General features: G+C 37.3%; 1 protein-coding gene across 2 annotated transcripts in view; it reads right to left on the bottom strand.

Moving 5' to 3' along the window:
- KCTD3 (potassium channel tetramerization domain containing 3) overlaps positions 1-17,075 on the bottom strand; it is a 59,957-nt gene that overhangs the window by 12,494 nt on the left and 30,388 nt on the right. For both annotated transcript variants that reach the window (XM_004439652.2, XM_087424357.1), the window contains exons 10-13: positions 12,430-12,545; positions 5,254-5,341; positions 5,004-5,120; positions 2,912-3,082 (exon numbers count right to left, since the gene is read on the bottom strand). In XM_004439652.2, coding sequence (XP_004439709.1) covers positions 2,912-3,082; positions 5,004-5,120; positions 5,254-5,341; positions 12,430-12,545 — 492 coding nt within the window. The remainder of the gene's footprint in view (positions 1-2,911; positions 3,083-5,003; positions 5,121-5,253; positions 5,342-12,429; positions 12,546-17,075) is intronic.

The following is a 17,075-nucleotide window of genomic DNA, read 5'->3' as shown; positions in this document are numbered from 1 at the left end:
ACTAAGAATAAAAAGTGCACAGATGTTACCTATGTAATAAAATTCTCAATACTCAATGTCAGTTTTCTGGCGAAAAGGAGACATTTAGTTTTAGGCTGTTTAATCCGTTTCATGGAAAATAATTTCCTAATTTCACTATTAAGTTTACTAGGACTCAAAAAATAATTTAAGTCTCTTTAGCTGATTCAAATGGGCAATTATGGCAATTCTGTTGATATTAATCATTAACTAAAGTTTTTATTTAAGACATGAAAACTCACACTATGGAAAAAAGAATATCACTACATATTATGTTAATATCCACCAGGTGGCAGAATAACATAACTGAGTATACACAAAATACTCCAGATTTTTTGGCTAAACTGGACATTTTTCTTGAGAAATTTATTTCAATTTCAATCCTACATGAACTACTTGATGTTAAAATGCAAATTTTACTACGTAGTCCTTTGGCATCACATCCTACAATAACGTCATCACCATCAAAATAACAGCAATTACTACCGAGTATCTCTAAGCACTGTCATTTAAACACTACAACAAGCCTGAAACATAGTCTCTTTCCTCACAGGATCAAATGACCTCATTTCATACAACATTTATTCAGCATCCTTTGTGTGTCAAGAATTATGCTAAGTGCTAAAGAAAAAGATGAAGAACAAAAGTTCCTGCTACTGTAGAACTTATTATATTCTAGAAGAGAAAGACAAATGATAAATAAGCAAACAAATAAATGATCAGATGTTTAAGTCTATGAAGAAAACAAATCGAGGTACTGACAGAGAAAGTGACTGTTAGTTAGACACAGTTTTGGGTAACTTAGACTGAGTGGCCAAGGAAGCCTCACTGAGGAGGTATTTGGAATGAGACCTGAATGACAAGAAGGCAGCCAAACAAACATCTAGGGGCAAAACATTTCAAATAAAAAGAACCACTGCGGGGCTGGCCCAGTGGCGTAGTGGTTAAGTTCACGCACTCCACTTCAGTGGCCCAGGGGAGAGGAAGAAGAAGCAGCTTGAAAGGTGGACACAATCCAGAACAGGAAAAGCTGTATTAACTTATTTATTCTACACACAATAGGAAGCCATTGGGAATCTGATCCGGTTTACATTTTTAAAAGATATTTCTGGCTGCTGTACGGAACATGTACCATAGAGAGGCAAGAGATAAATAGGGAAGAATTGAGAAGCTCAGTAATCTAGGACAGAAATGATGATTTGAGCTACAGGTTGGCAGCAATGGACGCAGAGTGAAGTGATCAGATCTGTGACATATGTTGAAGCAAAGCTAACAGGACTTAACTGATGGATTACACCTACGTGGGAGATGAGAGAAAGGGAGGAATCAAGCGTGATTCCTAGATTGTCAGCTTGAGTAAATGAATAGATGGTGATATTGTTTACTAAGATAGTTTTTGAGAGATATCAAAAGTACTATTTTAACCAGGTTAATTTTGAGATGCCTATTAAACATATACCAGATACAGGCACTGGATATACAAGTTTGGAACTCTGCGAATTTCACAGGTGGAGGAAGAGTCTGGGAGTCACTGACATAAAAGATAATACTCAAATCACCAGGGAAAATATAGAGAAAGAATGGAGAATCTAGGAAAGAGCTCTAAGGCACTCCAACACTGAGCCATTGGGCAAAAAAGCAGGAACTAATGATAGGAGTGAGAAGAGATTCCTTGGTGAGGTGGGTGAGTATTGCTTTATGAAAGCCTAAAGAAGAGATTTTTCAGAAATGCATAATTATACCCAAAACAATTAGACATTTGATAAAACCATATTCATCCATCATCCATCCATCCATCCATCCATCCATCCATGTACAAGGTATTTCAGCTCCATCTGGTGTTTAATTAGAGTGGAGAACAGTGAAAGACACATCACCTTTTTATACTATGTAGTCTTCATATAAACAAACTTGATATATGAAAATGATGTTTATAAAAAGTTTAAGTCAGGCAGGAATTGATCTACAAAAGATTTAATATAAAAGCAAGGTCTACTGATCTACCAGACTCACAATTCAATTTTCCTAAAGCCTTTTAGAAATCATCCATCAAATGCAATGAATCTCATAATGGAATTTTACTTTGTGATCATTTTACTTTAATAAGCTTAAAAATCTGTATCTAATTTTTTTTGAAGAAGAAGAAGATTGGCCCTGAGCTAACATCCGTGCACATCTTCCTCCATTTCTTGTATATGGGATGCCGCCATAGCATGGCTTGATGAGCGATGCATAGGTCCACACCCAGGATCTGAACCCCGGGCTGCCAAAGCTGAGCGCGCAAACTTAAATAACCACTACACCACTGGGCTGCCCCCTGTATCTAATTTTTAAGTATCTAACTAGTATCTACATTTTTAAAAATTTTATATGATTATGAGGAACAACAAACCCACAAAAATGTTATTTTCTTCAAATAATCTCTATACATTCTACTAATTTTTAATATTTTTTAGAAGCTGATCAAACAACAAATATACATCTAAATCTACTACTTTAGCTTTAAACCTTAAGATAATACAAGATAAATTTATATTAAATTCATACTTGGAAAATTTCTCTCATAAAAAATCCTTCTCAACAGGATTATGATAATATTTTTAAATAAAATACACTATAAGAATAAAATATTAGAAAAGAGAGTAAATGAAAGACATGATACCTCCTAAATTTATGTATACTACAACCAGGCAAAATGAAAGAAATCCTTAAAAGACAATCAAAACATTTCTTCAGTTACTAAACCTCTCTACCATTTCTTTTAGTATGTTTTTCCCACATAAAACACTGCTTTTATATTCTTTCAATTTGTAGTAGGAGTCTAGAAAATTACACACAAGGCAAGGTTCTACAGGAGGTGACCTCCCTCCCAGTACTAATAAAATCACTTTACCTGATACAAGATGCTTCTCGGACAGCATGATTTTTGTCACGGGACTTCGGTGAACTGTGAAAGTCTGAAACAGCTGGGGGCCTGACCCAACTGTCTCTGGGTGCTGCACAATAACTCGCACTGCTCCAGAGCTCGTACCATAGGCGATCTCAATCCAGTTACCACTGACACCTACATGGTCAAAAGTTGAAAGGGGTATATTAGATGATGACGATGGAAAGAAAGCTGCCCTTGCAAAGCTTCCATGTGATAAGAGGCAGAGCTGGATTCAGTGCTTGTATCAGCCCCAAATCCAGCTCAGCACAAAAATCTTAAGGCCTCTCTGACCACCTTAAAATCACGTTTCCTTTTCAAGTCTTTTCCTAACCTTCACTCACAGACATAAATGCTCACCTCCTCCCTTGTACTAGGCATTAGATTCTATCATGGCAACTATAATACACTAAGCTTCAATCTATTTCCAGGTCTACCTACCCCTACTCCTTATTGAGGGACTGAACTATAATCATCTTTTTATCTATGCCACCTTCCAGAGTACCTGAGACATAGTAGGTACTCAATAAATGTTTAAAGAATTAATAAATCTGACATAAATACTAAGAACACCACATACACAACATAGTATTCCTAAAGCAATATTCCACACTACTTCTAGCTTAGAATGACCATCTGTTTGACTTTTACTTTGGTACAATATTGAATCTTCCTTGAATAATCAAGTCTTGTATATACTATTTAATAGTTTCAAAACACTTAACTTATGGAACAAATATATCCATTACATTGCTTACATCATACCTATGTTACCTCTTCTAATTATGTACAGCTCATCATGTCAGGTTCATCTGCAGCTTTGTTCTTTAAACAAGTGCCCAGACTCCATAACATATTTAAAGATAGGATGGAGTTTGGTGACCTGTATTCTTAAAAAGCTTCACAGATAGAGAACCTCTTAGAGTTAATGGCTGTTCTTTCTGATTCACCTGAGAACACTTGAATCAAAGGAGACAGAGTATGCCATAGAAAACACTTTTTATAATCTAAAAGGTGACTCCATTCTCCCCCTGCCACTGTAAAAGAAGTTTTATCCTTCATTTCTAACTAGTTACAAAAAAACTAAACAAAAAAAATGCAAATTTCATTCTACAGCAGGGGTCAGGAAACTTTGTGTAAAAGGCTAGAAAGCAAATATTTTAAACTTTCCATGCCATACTCTCAGTCACAACCACTTAACTCTGTCATTGTTGCACAAAAGCAGCCAAAGACAATAGGTAAAACTATTAATAAAAAGAGCATGGTTTGCTGACCCCTGTTCTCATGCAATATAGTGGAAATCCTACTATAATTTCAATCAAAATCATCTGCATACACTAGAATATTTATTTCTCTCAAACTGAAGATAACGATTTCTTTCAATGAATTCAATAAAATGATTTTATACAAATAACACATTCAAACCTATTAAGATTACTGGATAAATGTTAATATTTCCTAGAATTCCTTTCATTACAAATAAATTTTAAATTTCCCGTTCATGTTTATCTTTCACGCTAGAATATAAAAATTCTTAATAATTTACAGAACTAGTTTGTTAATTTCATTGCAATGACCTTTGAAAAGGCAAAGTTATAGATATTAAACTTCCAAATAAAATGTACTTTTTCACAACTTAAATTTAAAATTTCCCAAGGAAATAAGCTCCTTTTCCAAGAGAGATTAATAATCTAAGGTTTATTTTTTTGCTTAAAAATATAAAAGTTCCTAATTTCAAAACAAAATCAGCTACTATAATAGGAAGGTAAATGTGTGGCTAATTTTTTTATAATTTCAGTTAATACTGCAATAATATGGCTTAAATACAATTCAGAAGAGGAAAAGTTCTAATTTCCCATCTCAAGTAGGTTTGTTTATTGGTCATGTTTGACTTCAATATAAAACCGAATATAAACTTAAGAGTAACAAAGATGAAATCCTTGGCACTGCAGTTCTCAAAAAGAAAGGACCTGATTCGTTTTAGCATAATAAACCAATGAACAGACATACATTCTCAAAAAAACTCCCAGAATTTATAATGATTTTGCCAGGTACTAACTTGTTTTGGGTGTGAGGTAAACACTCAGAGCAGTAATAGCATCATTTGAAGGATCATGATAAAGTTCAGTTACAAGAAGATCATTATCCTTCATTCGCAAAGGGAACTTCTGCATATCTAAAAAATAAAAATTTTTAAATCACATTAAAACAAATAGTATATCTATTTAAAATTTAAAAAGGTACTGTTTTCTTGTTCTCATTTTTAAAATCACGTTAAATACGACCATGTTCAGTGTCAGTACACTTACCTATGTAATATATTGATCCATTGTTACATCCCAGCAGAAGGAACGACCCAGCAGTGTCGTAACTAGTTATAGGAACAACATCTTGAACCTGAAGTAGTAAGATTATTATTAGATGTTAGATATTAATTACAATTCATATATTCTGCTCAATTTCCTCAAAATTTTGATTCTTTTAATAGAAAGGACACAAATATCCAATTCAGTAGGGCTTAGAAAATGGACTTTCTTTACACACACCCTCCCCACACATACACCATCCCCCCACAGACAGAGAACTCTGAAGAGCCACCAATATAGTTCCTTTTAAAGCTTTTTTAAAAAATTGTATTTCCAACAGCAGCACTTTCTTTTCAGAATTTAGATGGATTATCTCCTTTTTCTGCACATGATTCTGAGAACACAGCACACATTAGAACTAACACGCCAAGTCTGACTAGGTCCCTTTCTTCCTTCTCTTTCATCTGAGAGATTAAATGACCTGCTCAAAATCACATAGTAAGTAAGGGACAGAATTAGAACTAGAAAACAAATCAACTGATTTCCAGATAGTACCTGCTCCCTTGATAATTTATTACCATTTCTTTGAAAAGGTAGTATTCTCTATTTTCATTCTCCCCACTGAAGACTTTATCTCTATTTCCTAGGAAATGACAAGACAAACAAGTTCTCATATGCTTTTCTTTTTTCAAGTACTAGAATAAAAAAACCTGTTTTCCAAGAAAATCAATCTAGTTACAAATTAACAGCTGCCTGTACTCGTGCTAGAAGAAAAGCAAAGGGCATGATTTTTACTACAAAACAAAATAAAAAACAAACAAAAAGTGTGTTAGAGTAGTGGCAACACGTAAGACCCAAATGAATCTTCCCAGTGGACAGCCAGGCCAAAGCTCCATGTGAAACCTCACAGATGACATTTAAATGAAATACTTTTTATGTACCAGATATTCTCCAAGGGAACAAGTACTGGACTGTATAAGGGATGTGAGATGCCATTTTTGCTCTGTAGGAGCTTGTAAACTTGTGAGCAAGAAAGCAACATCAACACAATTACAGCGAGATGTGCACTAGAATAGCATGTGCAACACAATCACAGAGGAGGAGGAAGGATTCTCATCTCACCCTAGCCGAGAAGAAGGGTAACGATCAAGGAAAAGTTCAGAAAGGAAGCAAAGCTTGAAAACTGAAACAGTCAACTATGAGTCAGGTAGAAGAAAGGGAAGGGGCATGTCTGACAGAACAGCAAATATAAAAGCACAGAATCCAGGTCCACTCTAATTAAAAGACGAAATTAGGGGCCAGGCTTGTGGCGTAGTGGTTAAGTTCAGTGCACTCTGCTTTGGCAGCCTAGGTTCACAGGTTCGGATCCTGGGAGCAGACCTATACCACTTGTCAGCCATGCTGAGGCGGCAACCCACATAGAAAATAGAGGAAGATGGGCACAGATGTTAGCTCAGGGCTAATCTTCCTCAAGCAAAAAAAGAGGAAGATTGGTGACAGATGTTAGCTCAAGTTGAATCTTCCTCAGCAAAAAAAAAAAAAGAAAGAAAGAAAAGAAATTTCAAAAAGAGCTATAACTTGGAAATAATGATTCCTATAAGCTGTTCATGTACATGACCCCAATTTCTGTACATATGTTCTGGTGTCATGCATGGTTGCAAGTTACACTAGAAATATCTCTGCAGTCTCAATTACCACTCCCTAATCTCAGGTCAGGTTTCTGTTTCATCAGAGCCAATAAGTTTTGTAGCAGGGCAACACTGAGAACTTTTCAGTGACAGGAGTAAAGCTGTCTGAAGAATGGAGGGAAGGCTGCTTTACACCCCACTGACCAATTTTGTCACACCAATGTCATCTTTTTTAGCTCCAGCACTCCAGCAAGAGCTTCAACTCCTACCCCAGAATCTTTATAATAGGAAGATGGGGGTAGGTAAAGCCACGAGATGCCTCTCCCTTGGATCCAGTTTTCAATGGAGCAGTGGCAGCAGCCTGGAGTTACCCAGGGTACATCTAAGACAAACGTTTTTACCATTTGTTCTCTGGGAGGATGGGCTCTAGGCTTAGAGGCCTCCTACCTCTTTTTCTGTAACCCTTGACTAAGTCCTGCTGTTCTATTCATGCCTACCCCTCAGTACAAGGAGAAAAAGGAAAGTAGAGGATAAGTAAGGTTCCAGAGGAGTTAGTACTGCCAAGTTCTTCTCTCCTAGTGAGCAAGGGGTCAACCATCTTGTGGCCTCCTCTTCTTTACCCTAACCACTTCACGTCAAGAACCTGAGGTACTGACTAGTATATATGGTTCAGTCACAGTGGTCACAAATCTAGGATGGAAGTGGACTTTCTCTCCTAAGGTATCATGCAGTGATTTTCATTAATTTCTACATGTCAATTTAAATGATTTACAATTTAAAAATAATCAGATTTTCCCAAGCAATAGAAGGCCACTTGACTCCTTTAATCACAATCTCTACCTGGATAACCATCATTTCTTTTAACAGTATGATTTAACCCTCATACATTACTTTAATCACTTATTTAGATTTACCAACATACCTACCAATGTCTTTGCAAATAATGTTTATTGCATTCCACTCCTTCCCCTTCAAAGTATAAATAACCTTCTTATCAAAGGGTCTTTCTTTTGCAGTCCTTTCACTGAGGATTATAAGTGACAAACTCTCTCAGTATTATCTGAAAACATCTTTCTCATTCACATCTGAATGATAGTTTTGCTGGGTGTAAAATCCTAGGTTGAAAGTTATTTTCACAACCAATTTGTGAATAGCCTATTGGTCTTCTGGCTTCTACTGCTGGTGATGTGGAGTCTGCTTTAAGTCTAATTACAGTTAACCTGTCACCACGCTGTGGACAATTTTATGATATTTTTGTCTTTTATTACACCACAATATGTGTAAGTATGAATTTGATCTTATTTAACTTGTCAATACTTGGCGTATTTCTTTAATCAATAGATTCCTGTCTTTCTTCAATTCTTCAAAATTGTTAGCAATCATCTTTTTTAAAATTGTCCCATTCCATTCTGTTCCTTTCTGAAATAAACTTTCTCTTCTTTTCTTTCTTTTTCATATTTTCCAGCCCACTCTCTCTGTTTCATTGTGAATGATTTTTCTCAGATGTGTCTGTCAATTCACAGTCTTTTCAGTAGTGCTTCTATTTAACCCATTAAGTAAAAGTTTTTGTTTTGTTTTTAATTTTCAATGACATTTTATTTTATTTATTTTTTTTTTAAAGATTTTTTATTTATTTTATTTTTTTTTTCCCCCCAAAGCCCCAGTGGATAGTTGTATGTCGTAGCTGCACATCCTTCTAGTTGCTGTATGTGGGACTCGGCCTCAGGATGAACGGAGAAGCGGTGCCTCGATGCGCACCCGGGATCCGAACCCGGGCCACCAGCATCGCAGCGCGCGCACTTAACCACCAAGCCACAGGGCCGGCCCTCAATGACATTTTAATTTCTAGTATTTCCTTTTCCTTCTTTCCAGACTGGTCCTAGTCCTTTATTATAGTCTATTCCTTCTTTTATCTCTTTAATAACTTTAGAAATTTATTCTATAGTAGTTTTCTAATTGTTCAATTATTTTCAGTTTGGGGGTACAAATATTCCTATTGTTTGCATTTGATGACTTCCTCTCATTTCCCAGGACTAACTTCCAAAACTGTCTTTCTGCTTTGATTTGAAAATGAAACATGTATAATCTGTGCTTCCAACAGAAGCCTAAATTTAAATTCAAACAACTTGGGAAATAATGACTAAAGCTGCTATGCTGCCATGGAACTCACCCTAAGCTACCTATTTGACAACACTAATTAATTCCTTATTATTAATCTTCTCGTAATTTTGCAGAGGGGGTAAACAAAAAAGACAACAAACAACTGAATTTCTTTGAAAAAATAATTTCTTTCTTCTTACTCAAATTAGATACAATGCTTTCATAAAATCTTCATGAACATTTTATTGAAGCGGTCCTAATAACAACTGATACACCAAAAAAATTTCACAACAGCTTTAAGGCTTAAACACACACACTCTCTCATTCATCTGACTCAAACACTTCAAATTAATCTTGACTATACAACCAGAGTAAAGAACTACAACAGTTGTCCCGTGTACTTTCTGTGTTATTCACGAGCAGCACTGCTGCTAAAGGCCAAATCAGAACCTACTCAACCAGGAGTCTCAGCAGTCAGAGGAGTCAGCCTCAGGTCACACTGTCTGTTGAGATTTGAAGATGAGACGCTGAGATTTCATTACAGACTACCTCTGCACTGCACTACAAAGATCTTCATCTAGCTGGTTTATAAGTTGCTGTACAAATGCTCAACTTTCCTCAGATCTTCCTGAAATGTAGTAACAAATCTACTTTGTCAGATATGGTTTTCAATTCATGCATAAACCAAACAAGAAGCATTAGGTTTTATATGGCACTAAAAGCTTAAGATAAAGTGTCCACTTTGAGGACACTAGCACAGTTCTCAGGATCTCAAAGACATGAAAACTTTTGTAGGTAGTTTTTAAAATGTTCACAGAAAACAAAAAAGGTAATAAAGAAGCATATTCCTTTAAGAATCCAAATTTACCCTAGCGGTTTTATGACGCAGATAGCATAGTGTCCCCTAGCCACTAAAAGTTCAGAATTGACATCATTAGCCAAGTAACCTAACCTGAGAGCAGACCTTCCATAAAATATTAAAATTCACATCCCTCTCTATAGAAATATCACCAGCTGAAGAATCCCTCTGATCAACTTCCCTCTACTTAAACTTTAGATCCACCTAGATCAGTCTTTCCCCACATTCCTTGGCCCACCATTCTAATGGTGACAACTATAAGGCCTCTGTGCTGTGCCTATATGGAAGGTCTAGCTAGTATTTTTTTCCACAAACAAGACTTCTCTGTCTTTACCTAAAATGAAACCTAATTTTCCCTGATTGTAATCCCTTTTATTGAAGGTCATTCATTCTCTCACCATCTCCCCAGTACCTCAGGGCCATAAGATCTCAAGAATGGTCCTCTACAAGCTCAACTCAGTCACGACATTCAATTACCACATCTCTGTCCAGCTTGTAACTGCCAGATCAACTCACCACCTTTGCTGAGGATCTGGGCACCTGGATCAGTTTACTTTTACCCCATTCTTTACTACTATTCTGACACATAAACGTCCATATTGATGACTCTTACAGGTCTCTGACTCATTTCAATTACTTTCACCTTTAAGTCAGTTCAACGTATGATTTAAATGGTTACATCAGTGAGAACAGCTCCAACTCCTAAATCTTAAATTAAATCTTTGACCATAACTTCCTATCTTTCCAACAATGTTCATTCCTTATAAGTCATCAGTCTGCTTTAACTTCTCTCTAGTTTCTTGATATCCCTACATCCGTTTCTGTCTACATGGCAATTCTTCACTTCTTGATCTCACAATTTCAACTACTTTGCCATCTTTATGTTTTCTCATCCCTTGGTGTGTCATATCCATTTTATTACATCTCCAATCCCAAATCAGGCCAATACTGTGTTCTTTTCTCTTGCTCTTATTCCCAGTACTGAGCTCTAATGGAGAAACTCACATAACTTTACCTCCCAGGTCTACTACAAACGTACGATTTATAATTTGCAATCCCTGATACATACTTCCAATGTCTTTCTCTTCCACTGAATTTATCTTCTTCAATACTCCTTAGCATTCTGTCACAGAGAAAGAAGTGTCTCTAGCCTGTTAGGTGACCCACTCTAGCTGTGTTCTAGATCCCATATACTCCTGAGATCTATGGGCCTAGAAATCATCTCCATTCTTTCAATCTTCATATGCTTTCTCTGGCGCCTCCCCTCTCTGACTACAAGTAAGCTCAAGCTTCTCCCATCCTAGAGAAAAATTAAATAAAGCAGTGAACACCTTTTCTTCAATCTAGCCTTGCTCCTTAAGCTATCACTTTGTTTTTCTGCTTTCCTTCACTACCAAACTTCTTGCAAGATAACTTGGAATTGCCATCTCTAATCTTTGATCTTTTATGCTGCAGTTCCTGCGATCTGGCTCCCCTATCCCCAAAACCTAATCAACTTACATTTGTAAATGATATCCTACTGCCAAAATCAATGTCACTTCTCAATCACATCATACGTGGCCCTATGGCTCTTGGTTTCCTGTCTTGCCCCTTAAGATGCTAATGTTCCCCAGGGTTTTAATTTTTGGCTTTTCTTTCTGTATATAGACTCTCCCAATGAAAAATCTCATCAATTCTTATTTTTCAATTATCACAGAAGTGTTGTGGTTCCCAAATACCTTTTTCTAGCCCATTCTTCTCTCCTAAATTCCAAAGGGATACTCCCAACTATAACCTGCACCTGGATGCCCATAGGACTCGCAAAGTAAAAATATTTAAGCAACCTAATTATTCATTACACTATCCACCAGCATATGTGCTTCTCTTCCTATGTTCCCTATCAATTCAAAATATTACTAGCCACTCAACTGTTAAAACTAGAAATATCTCTCTCTCTCCTTCCTTAATTTCCACATCTCATCAGATACCATCTCGTCATTTTTGGAAGGCTTATGAAATGTTTTCCAGTCTCGTCTTTGCTATCTCTTCCACCACTGTTTTAGTTGACTCCCTCTGCTTCTTTTGCAGGATTACTCCTCTGATCTCCAGCACATCTTTCATATCAGCTACTACTGTTATCTTTCTAAACATGGATCTGACATAAAGTACTTTACCTTTTCCTCTCTCCTTCAGAATCAGGAATTAACCTCTTTTTAGTCTTATCTCCTTCTTGATCTTCTCAAGTACCTGAGATCGTTTAGCTTGCTATCTTCTCTAACAGGCTATGTATTTTCACAGATCTGTGCTTCCACTCAGGAACTGAAGTTTGCCTAAACCACTATTCCCAAGGCATGGAACTTAAAATATTTCAAGGAAACAAAGGAAAGTCAAACTACAGATTAAAAACCCACTCATTTTCCAAAGTAACTTAAAATTCTTGAAAACATAGTCAAATCTGTATCTAGAAGCAAACTTACCACTAAATATATATTCAATATCCTGTATAATCCAAAACAGGAAAAATATGAATTCCATAAGAATAAAGCAGATGCATAAGCAGCATGAGTTTCAGAAGTGTTTTTATTTCTATAACATGCTTTAGTTAAAACTAACCTGCCAGTGCTGAGTGACAGCATTCCACACCCCCACTTTCCCTGTATGACTCGTGGCCACCAACTGGTTACCAATAAAGAAGAGAGCATCGACTGGAACGCCCAGGCTGAACACACCTAAAAGGGTAATAAAAAATAAAGAGGTTAATCAGTATGATCTTTAGAATTAATCAAAACCCAGATTAAAAACATCCTGTAGGTGACTATTTAAACCTATTCTCATTTCTACAAATTATGTGCTGACACTCTGGGGACCAAAAATAAGAAACTCATCAGCTCTTCAGCAGCTTACGCAACTCCTACTGTAGGTAAGTCTGCCACAAGCAATCTCCCACTGACAGAACACCCTGTTATGTGAGCTGTGGTTCCCACACCCAGCTGATCATCAAAATAAGTGGGTAGACGTCAGCATCATGGCGGAGTGAGCTTTCCCGTGAACTCTTCCCCCGACAAGATACAACAAAAGGAACAGTCACAGACCAACAACGGAATCCCAGACAGTGAAAAGCTAGAGCGGAAAGATCCACACTGCCGCACATCTGAGAGCGGAACGTGCTGGGCCCCCAGAGGAAGTGGGGAGAGGTAAGGAGAACTCCTCTCCCTCCCCATCAGATCAGCGATCCTGGTCTGAGCGGCTCCCAGAGAGGGGGGAGGGGCGGCCATCGGCGGGGAAACCGTAGCTCTTCGGGCTCCCTCAGCCAGTGGGAAACTCCCGCACAGAGGACTCAGAAGAGCCACAGGGCTACCATCAACATCTGAGCACCCCAGAGAGCAGATAAAGAGGGGCAAACGAGAAGCCTCCCACGTCAGGGACCCAGAGGGCAAAAGAGAGCTCCCCCCTCCCCGCAAACCGGACCCTGCAGCTCAACCAACCAGACCAGACCTAGCGATCCGTGGCAGACCAGACCAAGTGATCTGCGACAGACCAGACCAAGTGATCCGCGGCAGACCTGATCAAACGACCGGACCCGTGGATCGCAGCGGGAAAAAAAAACAAAAAACAAAACTGCGGATCGCAGCAGAAAAACCGGGGCAGAGCGCAGGGGGCTTAGACTACACAGCCCTTTACCACCAGACAGTGGCGGCAGGTGGAAATTGCAACCAGAGATTTCCAGGATGAGGAAAAACAAAACCAACACAGGAACCACAATGCAAAAATATATGAAATCGCCAGACCAGAAACAAAATGACAAGCACCCAGAAATCAACCCCGAAGACACAGAAATCCATAAACTAAATGACAAAGATTTCAAAATAGCTATCATAAAAACACTCAACGAAATACGAGACAACACAGACAAACAATTCAATGAGATTAGGAGTTTCTTCACAAAAGAGATTGAAATCATAAAGAAAAACCAATCAGTGCTGATGGAGATGAAGAACACAATGGAGGAGATAAAGGAGAATCTGGAATCTTTAAAGAACAGAGCTGACAATATGGAGGAAAGAATTAGCACTTTAGAGGATAGGAATACAGATATACTCCAGATGGAAGAGGAGAGAGAACTAAGACTAAAAAGAAATGAAGAAAGACTCTGAGAAATATCTGACTCTATTAGAAAATGTAACATAAGAATTATAGGTATTCCTGAGGGAGAAGAGAGGGAAAGAGGAACAGAGAGCCTATTCAAGGAAATAATAGCTGAGAATTTCCCAAATCTGGGGAAGGAGCAGGAAATACCAGTAAGCAAAGCCAACAGGACACCTACATATATTAACAAACAAAGGCCTTCACCACGACACCTAGTGAAGGCTAGCCAGGGTCAACGACAAAGAAATAATATTAAGGGCAGCTAGACAAAAACAAAAAATAACGTACAAAGGAACTCCCATCAGGCTCTCAGAGGATTTCTCAACAGAAACTTTACAGGCTAGAAGAGACTGGAATGATATATTCAAAATACTGAAAGACAAAAACTTTCAGCCAAGAATACTCTATCCAGCAAAAATATCCTTCAAATATGATGGAGAAATAGTAACTCTCCCAGATCAACAAAAGCTAAGGGAGTTCATGGCCACAAGACCCCCACTATAAGAAATACTCAACAAGGCCCTCAGGCCTGAAAAAAGAAGAGAAAGGGAACACAAAGCTTGGAGCAAGGAGAAAAGTAGGTAGACAAACTCAGAAAAATAGTAAATCTTTACCGGAATAGGTTAACAACCACTTAAATACTAAATTCAAAGATCAAAGGAAGAAACTCACCAAAAATAAATTTAACCTCATCACTGTAAACACACAGCCACAACACAAGATAGAATAAGGTATAACAAGAACAACTTAGAAGGGGAAGAGGAAAGTGATTGAATTGACTTAGTATAAGGAAATAGGAGGCCATCAGATAATGGACTATCTCATACACAAGATTTTTTGCCCAAACCTCAAGGTAACCACTAAACAAATAATCAAAACAAAACCACATATGATAAACAAAGAGAAAACTAGAAGAGTCATAAGACAGAACAACCAAAGTGAATTGGCAGTCCAAAACAAATGGGACAAGAAACAAAGGAAATGCAAAAGAACCAGAAAATAAGTGACAAAACAGCAACATTCAGCCCTCATATTTCAATAATTACCCTAAATGTAAATGGATTGAACTCTCCAATCAAAAGATACAGAGTGGCAGGATGGATTAAAAAGCAAGACCCAACAATATGCTACCTTCAGGAAACACATCTTAGCACTAAAGACAAGCACAGGCTCAGAGTGAAAGGATGGAAGACAATACTCCAAGCTAATGGCAAACAAAGGAAAGCAGGTGTTGCCATACTCATATCAGACAAAGTAGATTTCAAGATAAAACAGGTTAAGAAAGACAAAGAAGGGAAATATATAATGATAAAAGGGACACTCCATCAAGAAGACATATCACTTATAAATATATATGCACCCAACACAGGAGCACCAATGTACATAAAACAACTATTAACAAACCTAAAAGGAGAAATCAACAACAACACAATAATAGTAGGGGATCTTAACACCCCACTTACAACAATGGATAGACCATCCAGACAAAAAGTCAATAAAGAAATAGTAGACTTAAATGAAAAACTGGACGAGATGGACCTAGTAGACACATACAGAGCACTCCATCCAAAAACAGCTGACTACACATTCTTCTCAAGCGCGCATGGAACATTCTCTAGGATAGACCATATGTTGGGAAACAAAGCAATCCTCAATAAATTTAAGAACATTGAAATCATAACAAGTATCTTTTCAGACCATAAGGCTATGAAACTGGAAATGAACCATGAAAAAAAAACTGGGAAAGTGACAAAAATGTGGAGATTAAACAACATGCTACTGAACAACCAATGGATCATTGATGAAATTAAAGGAGAAATCAAAAACTATCTGGAAACAAACGAAAATGATAATATGCCAAATCAAACCATATGGGATGCAGCAAAAGCGGTCCTGAGAGGGAAACTCATAGCGATACAAGCCCACCTTAACAAACAAGAAAAAGCCCAAATAGGCAACCTTAAATTACACCTAACAGAACTAGAAAAAGGAAGAACAAACAAAGCCCAAAGCCAGCAGAAGGAGAGAAATAATAAAAATCAGAGCAGAAATAAATGAAATTGAGACCAAAAACCAGTAGAAATGATTAATGAAACAAAGAGTTGGTTCTTCGTGAAGATAAACAAAATCGACAAACCCTTAGCCAGGCTTACTAAGAAAAAAAGAGAAAAGGCTCAAGTAAATAAAATTAGAAATGAAAGAGGAGAAATTACAACGGATACCACGGAAATACAGAAGATTATAAGAGAATACTATGAGAAATTATATGCCAACAAATTGGACAATCTAGAAGAAATGGATAAATTCTTAGACTTATACAACCTCCCAAAATTGAACCAAGAAGAAATGAAGAATCTGAATAGACCAATAACAAGTAAAGAGATTGAAATAGTAATCAAAAACTTCCCCAAAAATAAAAGTCCAGGACCAGATGGCTTCTCCAGTGAATTTTACCAAACATTCAAAGAAGATTTAATACCCATCCTTCTCAAACTATTCCAAAAAATAGAGGAAGATGGAACACTTCCTAAATGATTCTACGAGGCCAACATCACTCTGATACCAAAACCAGACAAAGGCAATACAAAGAAAGAAAATTACAGGCCAATATCGCTGATGAACATTGATGCAAAAATCCTCAACAAAATATTGGCAAACCGAACACAACAATACATTAAAAAGATCATACACCATGATCAAGTGGGATTTATACCAGGGACGCAGGGATGGTTCAACATCCGCAAATCAATCAACGTGATACATCACATCAACAAAACAAAGATTAAAACCACATGATCATCTCAATAGACACAGGGAAGGCATCTGACAAGATACAACATCCATTTATGATAAAAACTCTCAATAAAATGGGAATAGAAGGAAAATACCTCAACATAATAAAGGCCATATATGACAAACCCACAGCCAACATCATACTCAACGGGGAAAGACTGAAAGCCATTCCTCTGAGAACAGGAACGAGGCAGGGCTGCCCACTCTCACCACTCCTATTCAACATAGTACTGGAGGTTTTGGCCAGAGGAATTAGGCAAGAAAAAGGAATAAAAGGAATCCAAATAGGTAACGAAGAAGTGAAACTCTCACTATTTGCA

The sequence above is a fragment of the Ceratotherium simum genome, chromosome 36, assembly GCF_057802395.1.
Source record: "Ceratotherium simum simum isolate JZ-2026a chromosome 36, ASM5780239v1, whole genome shotgun sequence".
Classification (NCBI taxonomy): Eukaryota; Metazoa; Chordata; class Mammalia; order Perissodactyla; family Rhinocerotidae; genus Ceratotherium; species Ceratotherium simum.
The sequence above is the reverse complement of the archived record's forward strand: the minus strand, read 5'-3'. Positions and strand labels throughout refer to the sequence as shown.